The 13,847-nt window shown below is 31.2% G+C and overlaps 1 protein-coding gene across 1 annotated transcript; it reads right to left on the bottom strand.

Annotated features, from left to right (window-relative positions):
- Nucleotides 1–788: 788 nt before the first annotated feature.
- LOC114759999 (uncharacterized) lies at nt 789–3,655 on the bottom strand. Its single transcript, XM_028949236.1, has 2 exons — nt 3,503–3,655; nt 789–2,452 (listed from the first exon to the last, which is right to left on the bottom strand). The coding sequence occupies exon 2, from the start codon at nt 2,228–2,230 to the stop codon at nt 1,040–1,042; it is 1,191 nt and encodes a 396-aa protein (XP_028805069.1). The 5' UTR covers nt 2,231–2,452; nt 3,503–3,655; the 3' UTR covers nt 789–1,039.
- Nucleotides 3,656–13,847: the final 10,192 nt, after the last annotated feature.

Raw genomic sequence — 13,847 nt, 5'->3', positions numbered from 1 at the left:
TGATTTAAAATTGAATATATAAATGACAAAGTAAGGCGGCACAAATTCAAATTTTATAAATATAAATAGATCTATGCATATATTTCTTCCTCTTTTTTTTGGGTAAATTCAAGATATCCCTAAAGTACTTTAGACTTGAGACTAACTTTTGTCGGATCATGAGCGTCAAGGTTAAAATTCTCTTAACAAATACATTTTCCGAGATTCAAACATATGTTCTTTCTTAGAGGAATGAGACCACTTATCATATCCTATGCATGCATTTCAAATGCAATTAACAGAAATTACTGCTCAAAAAATAATTTTCCCAACAATTATACAAGGGAAAATGACTGTGCAGGGGACTTATTAACACTAACTTTTATCCTAACTTAAATTTACAAAAATAAGAAAATAAAAACTAATTTTGTGACTACTAATCCAATCGCACCCTAGGTAGCTAGGAAGATAGAGATTCCTTTTCCTATACTTTTTGCCACGAAAACTAGGTTCTTCCTTCTTTTCTTTTCATTCAGTCCGTTTCCTAGCAGTCTCGTAAACTTCACATTCGTTTTACTACATAACTCGAAAATACTCGCCAAATTTCAAAGAAAAGCCACGACGATACCACAATAAAAACCGAACAATCATTGACAAAAATTAAACCAATGCAATTTGTTTTTTTCCTTTGGGGTATCTAAAACCCAAGAATATCAAAACTTCTTGTTTTTTAGGCCTATTTTCGAACAACTAAACAAACCAACTTAGAATTATGCACCAAACTACCGATCACTAGTCATCAACACCTATTGAAAAATATTACCATGTACAAGCAGTCTTCAAATATATGAAATATGAATTCAGAATAAGAAGAGAAGAGGTAGAGATGGCATGGGAAAATATGGAAAGTACTCAACAAATTCAAAAGCAAGACCATTAGACCTAATGTGGGGAAAACAGAACAAGAATAAAAGCATTATTGAAGCTAAATCCTTTACAATCAGTTTTTCTTCTCCACAAAATTGACATTCACTCGTAGTAATTAGTTTCTAGCCTGGTTTCATGGTCCAACAACTTGTGTGGGGGGTCGCATTGGCCAACCAAGAGGGGGAGACGATCCTGAAGTGGTAGCATCTCGGCTGGGAGAGAAAAGGCTTAACTCAACAAATGCCCCACTTGAAGTTCCATCTTTTTCCAATGTCCGAAAGGAAATTGACCCCTGCTTTGTCGATGCATCCGAATCAGGACTGGACCTGACATTTTCTTCAACACCATCCAAATGACTCTGGTTAGCAATAAGAGACATCGTATCATTCTGATCAACATTAGACCCTCTTCTAGGTTCTAAGTCATGTAAATTTCCCAGAGCTAAAGAATCTGCAACTGGGAGATACACAAGCACACATATACACACCCCAGCACAACATACAAGGGCAAGAAACGCCAAGAAAGTAAGGGCCTCAAACGTAAACTGCTCAGGTCTATATAAAACAGACAAACCAAGGAAAAGAACCCTCAATGGAACGAAAATGGAAACTGAGAGTATTAACGTGTAAACCCTCTTCTGCAAACCCTTATTGATGACCAATTTTAAAATCCGACTTCCAAGCCAAAATAGGTAGAAAGTCAGGATGACGGCAAAAAAACCAAGGAGAATTGTACTGAGTAAAGGGTAAGTACAAATGGAAACCTCATTCTCCCCTAGTGTAGTGATAGCGGCTGCACTTGTAAAATAATGAGGCAAATGTTTCCCAGAACCTTTATTCTTGTCTAACTGAGGTGCAATCAAGATAACAAGTAGCTGGAGAACAAACATCGGGAAGCAGTAAAGAAGAATCCTTCCCACTGTTCTCAAGTTCCAGTTCTGGCTCATAATTCCAGTCTCCACTCTCTGTAACGGTGCCCGAAGGAGAAACACAATGGTTAGAAAGAGGCATGGTTCTGCTAACCCCAAATTTGATACGATGTAGCTTTTGCAAACAGGTTCCTGCCATTTTAAGTGAAGCGCGCGTCTTATCAAACTCAACCGGATAATTTCACCAATGCCCCACCAGATAGCAAACACGATGATTGTAATTCTGATGATCCAAGGACCACTAAAATAATTAAGTTGAACATAACCTTGATGATGACTACGAGACCGGAAGTAAAATGTGTACACAATGCACAGCAAGCCAAGAATAACCAAGATAACTACTAGACAAATTGTCACCACACCGAACGCATCGGCAGCAAATCTTGTCAGGGGCATTACCCGTGGTACAGATTCCACACATGCTATCTGACAGCATGGATACGAGAAATCCTTAGGTGTTTGCCCGTTTGTTCCAGAATTATGGTATATGACAAAGTTCCAAATTTAATAATAGGATGGGATAGCTCAATTTAGAATTGCATAACCACTCAAGGTTGACGTTACTTCACCATGCCCATCAATCAATTTGCATACTTCAGAAACACAAAGGATTTGTCCCTGTGGGAAATAGACCAACCTCAGAACATAACCATGGAAACAAAAAGGAAAACATAAGCTACAATAGAAGTCAAATACTTGAATGCAAACATAACTGATTCAGACTTGAATACGATAATAAAATTACACAGTCAAAATACTTCAGACAATACAAAGATGGGAATGTTGATAACAATGCAAGACAACCAAGGGTACAGAAAAAATGTATCACAACAGCAGAATAAGCAATTATGTGAATCATATAAAAAAGGAAGCGAATCCAGAGACAAACTAATTGCCCTAATTAAGTGATGAGACAATATTAAATCCTAGAACTTGTCTGACTCCTAATATAAGTTACAGGGACAAAATAGTACTTAGAGGGTAGATTTCTAGCCGGCTGTGTCCTCAGCATTTGAGCATTAACATACAATTGTAATGAGGCTCCTAGCAATCACAAAAAGCAATATATAGAACAAAATAACAAACAAAAGAAAAAGAAATGTCCCATCAGTTCTGCTTCCGGCAGGTTCTAATTAATTATTCTGAAAACATCATTGCTGGTTCTTTTCAAGCTTTTAATAACCTCCGGGCAAAAGGCCTGATATCCAAAGAAATAAATGAACAGCTAACTGGCTAAAATTTCCCAAATAAAAAATTCGAAATACATAGACTTCGTCCGCACGATACTAGCTCGAAAGTAGTTAAATAATGCAAATTAACTGAAACGTAATTAAAAAAATAATCCGAAATTACGTTTCATTATCTCTCCAACGCTTTCTCAAAAACCAGATAAATTATCCGTCAAATTTCAAGTCAAAATGTAATAAACAAACATACAAGGAAACTCAAACAAGACAGCAAATCGGCAATAACCTGAACATTCATGAATATCCATTACCGTCAACCCCCGAAAACAGACAATATCAAACCAAAGACAACAAAGCCAATTGAAAATGCCAAATGAGGAAATACCAACACAAGGCAGGGAAGAAAACCCTACAAAGAGGGAAGGAAACCAGCAGCAAAACGGAGAATACAAAGGGAAAGGAAAATCAAGAGAAAACTTACAGTGCAGAGAATCTTGATCTAACAAAGTTGATACGTTTCCAACAGCCACCGAATAAGATCGACCAGCGAAGGAAACGAAACCCTAATTCGCACCGAGAGCCCAAGAGAGGAAGAAGAAGAAAAAAAGAGGGAGAGAGAAGGGGGGAAGGAGGGAGGGAGGGAGATGGATCGCAGTTCCGGGGAATAGATGAGTGGGACTTGGTTGGTGACAGGCTGTCTACAGCTGTGCTTCCCGCACCTAGAGGTTCGTTGGTCAGGAGTTAGCTGCGGGGTATCTCCGAACCTACGTGGCAACAGAGTGGCGGCGTTTGCGGTGGGTTTTTTCCATTCTTTATTTTCATTCTGTTTCCGGTCTGTTTATTTTATATGTGTGTCTTTGTCTTCATTTCCTTTCCTTCAACAAATCCAAATTTTTATAACAGTTGCTTTGTCGTATTCTTGTGACGGAGACAGTTATTTTTTAAAAACTTTTTTATTTTTCTAAATGATACTTAAATTAAAAAACTACTTATGGTTATGTTGATGGATTAATTATATTAAGTTTTCCAATCACACATAATGATGTGTTTATAAATAGGACATATGATTACATGTGTTTAAAATTTAACACAATGAATATAAAAAATTTACTTAATTATTATGCTTAATTAAATTATTGTGGTAAATATTAAATAAATTATATCATATAAATATTAACTTAAATATAATTATTTTAGAAACGACTCTCTTTTTTAAAATGATTATAAAATATTTTTGAATTTGATTGAAAATATTTAAATGTTTTTTTAACATTCTAAATTATAAAAAAAAATTTTAAAATTCTAAAACATAAAAAAAAATTGTTACAAATAGAAACTGAATGTGTCAATAAAAATTAAAAGCCATGGATGGTTGACTCTTTTTTAGGGGATGATAGTATGTTATTGTTGTTCTAAAAAAGTAAAAGAAAATGTTACCAAAAAAATTAGTAATTAAGGATATAAAATTTAGATAGTTCATTCTATATATATTTTGGGATAGCTTTATCAAGCTTAAAAATTAATACATTTATAAAATTTAGTGAAATTCTTAGAAAGTTTCAACAATTTACTCGAAAATTTAACTGATTATATATATTTTAAAAAGTTCAAATTAATTAAAAGGAACTTCACTCAAAATTTTTAAGTTTAATTTTTGATAATTTAAATTTGTATTCAAATAGTTTCTCGAATCATTTAAAATAAAGATTTAATTTAAGTTCTATATTTTATTTTTTTTATTTATTTTAAGTTTTAAATTCTCACGGGAAGTCATCTATCCCAAAGTAAAATTTTGCGCCCGTAGATAACGGCTAAAATAGGACATAGAAAAACAAATACTAGTATTAATTTTATTTATTTTTAGTGGCAAGTTTAGACCTGCTTCCAAGGCAGACTTTCCAATTGCTGAATATATGCCAACAAAGAGTCGCCTGTAAAAATCTAACTCGAATATTCTGATTTTACAGCTCACCCGTATTAATTCATTCATTTAAGTAACACTTAATTTTTTGTTAATTTCTAATAATAATAATAATAATATCTATTTTCTGGGAAAAAATAATACTACCTCCGGTCCTAATTAGAAGAGCCAGTTGACTATTTTGAAAAAAATTAAGAAAAGAAGTTAAGTTAGTTATTTGTAATAAATAGGTGTTGTTTTTCCTAAAATATTTTTACTAATCAAGTATTGACAAACTCAATTATTTTTATATATTTTGGTATCTTTTATATGAGTTTTGTCAGCTTAATTGGTCCCTCTTTGCCTTAATTGATTTATTTTGTTTTATTTTGAATTATTATTTTATAGGGGCAAAATTGTCATGTTTTGATTTAATTATAATTAATTGATTTTTAAGGACAATTAATGCTACCTTATCCTTAAATTTTGCTTGCAGGTTCTTAGAAGATTCAAAAATAAAAAAATAAATAAATTAAAAGAAAAAAATATAATAATAAGGTGCGTTTTGCCCCAACCTAATAATCATCATCTCCAGAAGCAGGAGCTGGACGCCGAACACACGGAGGCAGAACGAGCTGAACGGCGGTGAATACGAAACAGAGCAAGCTGAACACAGAAGCGAGCTAGCAGCTGGAGAAGGAGATACACCAGCTGATACACGCACAGAGGCGAACACGAGCGAGCTGAGACGCACACACGCGAGGCGGAAGAGAGGAGCTGAGGGAGCTGGCGCTGAAACACGACAGCACGAGCGACGAACAGAGTGACAGCAGCGTGAACAGAGAAGCTCGACGGTTCTCTTCACTCCTCCTTCAATATCCTTCATGGCTAGATATGGTGGATTGTTGGTGGTAGCGAATTTGATGGCAAACCAAGCCTAGATTTCATAATCTTCCAATTCAACAATAATGGCAGGAGTTTGGATCATCAAAGGGGAGTTTTAGTTGCTTTAATTTCTTGTCTAATAATTGTTTAACAATTCCTAGGTCTTAGGATAGTTATTCTAATTATTAGAAAATTTTGTATTGTTAAATCTGATTATCTGTGGAAATTATTGTGGCTGGATTATTATTTAGCATTTGACATTGGGCTGTTTATAGCTTTGATTTCAATTATAATGTTGTGGTTATGACATTTGTATTGATGTTAGAGTTAATATATTGTGATTTTCTAAGGTGGCTTGGAATTTTGGATCATATTGTCTCTTGCTAGCTTTAATTATGTTATTTTGGATTTAAGAGTTCTAATTAAGCATTGGTTTTTAGCATCCTTAATCCCATTTTACTATTCTGGTTGCAGTTAGTAAGTTGGGATTTTAGGAAAATATTTTGTGGCAACTCGAGGTGGCTCAATTGTTGGATTAAAAGCTTAATTATAATTCTTAATTCATTGTTTTAACTCCCACATCTAGGGCTGTTCAAAAAATACCCGGTCTAGGTAAACCCGGTCCAACCCGAAGGAACCCGGTCTAGTGCAGCCTGAAAAAAAGTAACCCGAAAAAATAAAAAAAACTAGACCAGACCGGGTTGATCATCGGGTCAGACCGGGTTCCAGACTGACCCTTCAGACCAAATGGTCTGGTCTGACCCGATGTGCAGATTTAATTCTTATTAAAAAATTCAATTCCTCTACCAATAATGAACCCTATTTGTTCAACTCTTCCTCACGTCTCCGCCTCCTAGTCCTCCTGCTCGTCTCTTCTTGTTTTTTTTTCCTGGTCATATCCTCTTCAGGTCTTCTTCTTCAATGCCGTGTCGTGACGTTGCCCATTTTACCATTCATATCTCCGAACCCGTAAGCAGTCCCTTCAAGTTCAATCCTCCTCAGTTGCTGTTCTGCAGTTTCTACCAGTCTTTTCCTATCTTCTTAGTCTGTGACGCTAAGCATATCGGCTTGGGTTTCTCAGATCTTGGCTTTTCTTCAACTTCATCTCAGATCTAAAATAAATGTCAGCGTAATGGAAGAAGAGAGGAGATGTAGTTGTGCCTTTGGAAAAGAGAGGATGATGTGGGTTCAATTCAAATAAATCAAACCTTGCTTCTTAGATCTTGCCGCAAGGATGAAGAAGAGAGAGGATATGGGTTCACCGCTTTCCATATTCATCCAGCCACGATGAAGAATGAGAATGTGTGTTAATGACACGGCACAAATAGGTTTTTAGTTTTTAGTTTGGGTTGGGCTATTGCGTTTTTTAAAATTTTTGCTTTGTCATATTTTTACCTGGACCAACCCGAAAGTCTATATAACCCGGTCTGGTCTAGATAAGGACCGGGTTGTATTCGGGTCAGACTAGACCATGGACCAGTTTTTTAAACCCGGTATTATTTTAGACTAGACATCGGGTTGGGATGAAACCCAGTTCAACCCGGTCTTTGTGCACCCCTACTCACATCTTTTAGAGTGATGATTGCCTACATTGTTGAATTAGAAGATTTCTTATTATCATTGTTATTCGTGTGTTCATTTTTATTTCTTTAATCTTCTTTCATTTTAATCATTTTTATATAAAAACAAAAAAAAAGTATTTTAATTTCAATTTAATTCAAGGTGTTTACTTAGCAACTATCAAATCAAAAATCCTTTTTTTATAGTTTAGGTACTTGCATTTATTTACTAGGATTTAATTTCGTTTCCAGCTCCTCAAAGTGAAACGATCCAAGTTTTGCACTATATTGCATTAATTCGGTTAATTTTTGGAGTAACCCCAAAGCGACAATTAAAGGAAGTTATCTTCAAGTATGTTGGCTAAAACTATAATTATTAGAAGGACTATCTTAGAAAAGAAATTGAGTAAATATGAGAGACAAAATATATTAGGGTCATGTATTTAGGATCAACACAAAAGTCAAACGTGATCTTATATTAAGGATCGGAGGTAGTAATATTTTTAGTTTACGGCTCAACCAAATTTAACTTTATCTTTGCCTGCCAAAAAAATATTTAACTGCATATCACTCCGTCTTATTTTTTGTGTTCTTGAGGCCACAGTTTCTTGACGATTAAGCAAAAGTTTTGAAAAACAAAGGTAAAATGCATATCTTGATGAGCTCCTCAAACTTAATTCCACGTTAAATGGGCAGTTTCATTTGGTAATCAACTATGTTCCGTTAACTGACACATGCAGCGAAATCACTGAATTTTCACTGCGTTTGCGTCCAATGATCTGTTATGGCGCGTGCGATCATCTTCCCGTGTGCTTCCACATCTTTTAGTGATGTAGGACTTTTTCATTAGGGCACATCCGTGACAACGAAATTTGTAATTCTTTGAATTTATCAATATTAGAAAGCTAACCATGCAGAAAAGAAACTTTGTAAAATATTTAAAAATATTATCATGATTATCTAAGCAACCTAAATCACAAAAAAAGTTAGAAAAAAGTTAAATCAATCCATAAATATATCTATCATAATTAAAAGAGTTTTTCTAAATTAACTACATGACGCTTAGGGCATTATGAAACTTAAAATATCATATTTAACCATAAGCTCATGACACAATATTATTGAAAAGTGCCTTTCATGACTTTCTAAAAACAAAAGTTATCAAGTATCTCAAAGGTAATTGTGAATCCACAATTTTAAATAACAACCACATGCAAATACCTAGAGACCTTCGATCTTCTACCAGCACACAATCCAATAACAATTAATCAAAAGTACAAAATCAATACAACTAGTTTCAATACAAATCAAAGTATGCAGAATGTGTCCTATTATGACAATATACATCTAACACAATCAAAAGGGTGCAGGCACTACAATTTTGCAATAATAACTCAAACTTCCCGGAGCCTTCCCTGATAGACCCGAACGGGAACTATCACCTGGAAAAGTATTAAATTAATAGGGTGAGACAAAAGTCTCAATAACCAACAATCCTACTGATCAAGTGTACAAGTAAGTACTTGTGAGGTGTCAGGTAAGACAATTGTAAATTCATAATATTCAAACAAATTTCATATTATCAGAGTATATAACAAAGTACAATTAATAGTCCTCTCACTTCCCTTATACCTATCCACGTTATATCTTGTGACTGAATTCATAGGCTAAATCTTTATCCATGTGATTGGGAATTAAACAAGTTTACCAATCAAGTGATATCGTGTCAAATGAGACAATTACAAATTCATAATATTCAAACAAATTTCATATTGTGAAAGCATATAACAAAGTACAATTAATAGTCCTCTCACTTTCCTTATATTCATCCACCTTATATCCTTTGACTGAATTCATGGGCTAAATCTTTATCTATGTGACTGGTAATTAAACAAGCTCATCAATCAAGTGGTATGAACTGGCCAAAATCCATAGAGCACAAGATTAAACCATGGGTTCCCTCTCTAATCCACTGACAGGGTCTCAATGCCCTACAATGAGTAATTGGGCTAAATGACTAATCAGTGTACACCTTATGAACCTGTCACCTTATGTCATTAAATGAACATGATTCATCTCCTTATATCCTCTTTAGTATAACTCCCATTATCAACATCCGTTACCCCTCTCATGCCAATACTCAAAAGATTATATTCATAATAAATCGTCAACATGCCAAAATAAATTCAAATTTTCAATTTCTGATAATCCATAAACACACGAGATCTTTATAGTCATATATATATTTTATAAAGAAAGTTTGACAAGATCATTTCAATAACAGCATAGTTTCATAACTCATATCATAATTCAATAGTGCTTTATAAATTTCATATAATTTAAAATCTATCACAAACAACATACAAGTATACATAATAAGTTAAAAGTGGTTACCTCTCGTCCACTAGAAAAAGGATTACCATAAGCTTGACTCCATGCTCAAACCAATAATCCAATAATTTAATCTACATAATCAATATATTTACATATCAATACATAAGCTATTTAATCAATTACTTGAACTAATATATATAAGTTAAAGTTTCTAATTCTATGCTAAAGTCTCATACCTCTCGTACCCCATAATTAAATTTTTTAGCACAAAATTATAATATCCTAACAATCCATATTTTTCATTTAAGGCTTTCAAAATATTTACTTTAATAAAGACTTTTCTCAAATTTTTTTAAAATCTCAAATTATCATATTTAAAATTCAAAAAAAATTCTATCTCAAATTTAAATATTACCTCCGTTCCTTAATATAGAACCTCGTTTGACTTTTATTTTGGTCCTAAATATAAGACCTCAATCCACTTTGTCTCTAATATTTATGTATTTTTTTAAAGATAGTTTTTCTAACAATAATAATTCTAGCTGATACATTTGATTAGTAAGGATGTTTTAAAAAAGATAACACCTATTTATAACAAATAACTAACTTAACTCACTTCCTTAATCTTCTCAAATTAATCAACTAGGTTTTATAATTAGAACAGGAGATAATATAAAAAATAAACCATTAGAAATTCAATATACATCAAATACACTTAAGTTAATAATTTAATCAAAAGTTCTATAGTAGAAATATCATATTTTCCACAAATAAATATCTATCTAACTAAAATAATTAAATTACAAAATATTAGGTCAATCAATAAATAAAACTAAATTGATAAAAATAATATACTAAAATAGTTATATAATACTAAGTTTATCTGTCATCAAAACTCAATACTTGTTTTAAACTTTAGGTCCAAAATTTTTTTTCTAAACTTGAGGAAAAGAAGTTATTTCACTTATCAAAATGATTGCAAAGTAGAATTTTGGACTGGACAAGAAAGAAAACGCAGAGTCGCAGAGGCGGGCAGAAGAATACGCGTCAAAAAAAAATTCCTTACTTTTTTTCTTTTTACCCAAAGGCCCCAAGGGTAAAAAGATATTTTTTAGGATAAATTCAAGTTAAAGAGCCTATATTAAAAATCAGGTAAAATTACAATTCATGACCCCTTTTCTCTCTTTTTTTCTTTTTTTCCCATTATACGTTTATTATTATTATTTAGTAATTTCATTTACTTTTAATTTTTTTTATTCTCATCAATTCTATTTTAATTAGATTTTCTTTACTTATCTAATTAGAGAATAAATCTCATTTATTAAACATTAATCTTCTTTTAAAATTATTTAAATGCTAGAAATAAAAGCTAGGATGCTACAACATCCACAATAAACTACAGTTACCACATATTTTCACTTAAGTCTACATATGGAACGTGGTATATTATTATAGCAGTAGAATGTGAATCAAAATGACTAAATGAGAATGAAAATTACTATAAAATTTGATAAAATATAAAATCATAGGTTTTATAGGTCATGAAAAAAATGAATCATTGTGTTTTTGGGTTATACTATAATAATTCTCTTAATATATTGAAATATTTGTGCTAAAATTTTTATCAAACATTTTTTTTAATTACCACAAATAGAAGAAAATGAAAAAATATTTATTATTTTTCATCATTGTCATTTTTAAAGTACTGCGTGAAAAGTATGTTGAATTATTAATTTTTGAATAATTTTTTGTCCTATTGAAAAGGCAAGATATCATTTTTATTTTTCATCTTAAAATAATTATAATTTATACAAAAATAAAGACATTATACACGAAATTTGTTTTTCACTTTTCAATAGGAAAGTGCCAAACCATTCCATCTTTATTTTACTTTTCTTTTCCTCTTCTTATAAATAGAATGGTTTATAGTCGAATCGACTTAGGTCTACTTGGCATATTGAGGGGTCATACTTGTTTCTGCTTCCTAGAAGTATTTTCATGCAATTTGAAATGAAATTTTTTCACATATTTATATATTGTGTTGTAAAATCATTCTTAAAAAACTCATCCAAACACTTTCTAAAGAGTTGATCCGTGTAATCATGTCAAGCTGGCTGTTAAGTTGATGTCATTTTAATATATTTTCTTGCTTCATTAGGAATATTGGAATATCAATTAACTTGATACATTTGTTTCTTAAACATGTATTAAATTGACTTTATGATTACTTCACCAAAAAAAAAAAGGCTTTATGATTACGGTAAAGAATTGAACTCCGTCTTGTATAGATTTAACTTTGACCAATGGCATACCATTCTAAGTTTCTAATCCACTCCAGCAATCAAATTGTGAGTAGTAAGAAATTGTACAAACCAAAAATGGCATAATGGTCTTGATGCTGCGCTTTCCACAGAAGAGATATGACAAGCTTTTTTTTTTTTTTTTTTTTTTTGCTTAAACGTTTTCTTTTTCTTTTTCTTTATTAATTTGGGATTGTAAATACGTGAATATTTCACATGAATACATGAATAAGGGGCAAATAAAGAAAGGAAGTTCACTTATTGATCCCTATATTTCTTATCTATTCACAAAGTTATCTTTAAAAATTGTAAAATAAAATAAAATGGATATTTTTTGTATTAAAAAAATATTATGTTTATTCAAAAAATAATCAGACTTCCTAAAAACTTTAAATTTTAAAATGAAGTCATGAATGTATTAAAAAAGGAGTTTCTAAGAGTGTGTTTAAATTAGCGGTAGGAGAACTAACTTTTTTTCATCCTGACTTTTACAAAAGTCAAATTGAATAAAAATCAAATAGTATAGTATGATTTATATTTAGATTAGATTTTGTAAAAAAGTCAATTTGAGAAACTAAAACTTGTTTTGATGACTAATGAAAAATTTAGTTTATATATAAAATGAATAAAAAGGATATAAATTTTATTAAGTAATACTATCTTCGGTCTTTAATATAAGAGTTAGTTTAACATTAAATTTGATTCTAAATATAAAAAAATATATTAATTTATTATAAATAACTAATTTAATTAACTTTCTTAATCTTCTCAAATTAATTAAATACTCTTATACTAATAACCGGAGATAATATATATTTAATATTAAATGTATCATGTATGTAATGTGACAATTGTAAAACAAATATTAAAAATAAAATCATTAAAAATAAAGAAATTAATTTATTATTAGGAAGAAATTGAAAAATACTACCTTTCCACCACACCGTTACTTCCTACTGGTAAAAGCAGGATTGATTAGCTTCTTCCATAAGTCCATTTAAGATCCAAAAGTTAGATTGTATAAACGTTAAACCGAACACTACTTTTTTTTAAAAAAGCACCCTTCGCTATTTGAATCGTATCTTTTGATGTTAAAATGTGGATACAAACACACTCTAAGAAGCTAAATTTTTGATAAGTTAACTGATTTGAACCAAATGACCCCTTTTTTAGTGTTTTTTTCCCCCCTTACCAGCAACGCATTTTTTCGTTTTGCTCATTAGATATTATTTCATTTTAATATTTGTAGAAAATAAATGGGGTTTTGCAAAGTGTTTTAGGCAAAAATTTGAAGGAAAAAAGTTTCATTCCTCTTGTTATTTTCATTCCTTCAAATCAGTTTGGTTTTTTTTAAGTTTATCTTTCTATATTTAAGAAATGCCGGAAAAAAATCTTTGTCTTGCACATTGATTCTCAAAATAAAATAAAATAAAATTTTATTAAAATCTGTTTCTCAATATTTAAGAATTCAAATTTCAAACTTACTTTGTTGGACGTAATTTCTAAAATACAAAATTTGTCATTTATGTTAACTTTTTTTTTTTGCCAACAGTCATTTATGTTAACTAATTTGGTTAGATTAAATACCTTAAATAAATTAGTTAATTGTAAAAAATATAATATGTTTTTTCTAAAACACTATAATCATTTTTTTAATAATCTTCCTCTCTCTTCTATATGATTATGCATTATATATATTAAATTGGTTTTATGATCATAGTAAATGTAACATCCTGAGTTTTATCGAGTTCTTAATAGCCTCTTTTGGTTAATTTTGAGAATAGATTAGTGATTTAATCTTGATCTGGGTGTTTGGGTTGAATTTGAGGTTTGTTGGAGGAATAGGTG

This window comes from Neltuma alba, unplaced genomic scaffold (genome assembly GCF_004799145.2).
Source record: "Neltuma alba isolate B1F8T4 unplaced genomic scaffold, ASM479914v2 tig00010926_pilon, whole genome shotgun sequence".
NCBI lineage: Eukaryota > Viridiplantae > Streptophyta > Magnoliopsida > Fabales > Fabaceae > Neltuma > Neltuma alba.
This window is presented reverse-complemented; position numbering and strand designations above follow the sequence as displayed.

What these genes read in the sequence shown, in the direction of transcription:
- LOC114759999 (XM_028949236.1), bottom strand. Translation starts at nt 2,230, where the DNA reads ATGCCCCTGACAAGATTTGCTGCCGATGCGTTCGGTGTGGTGACAATT.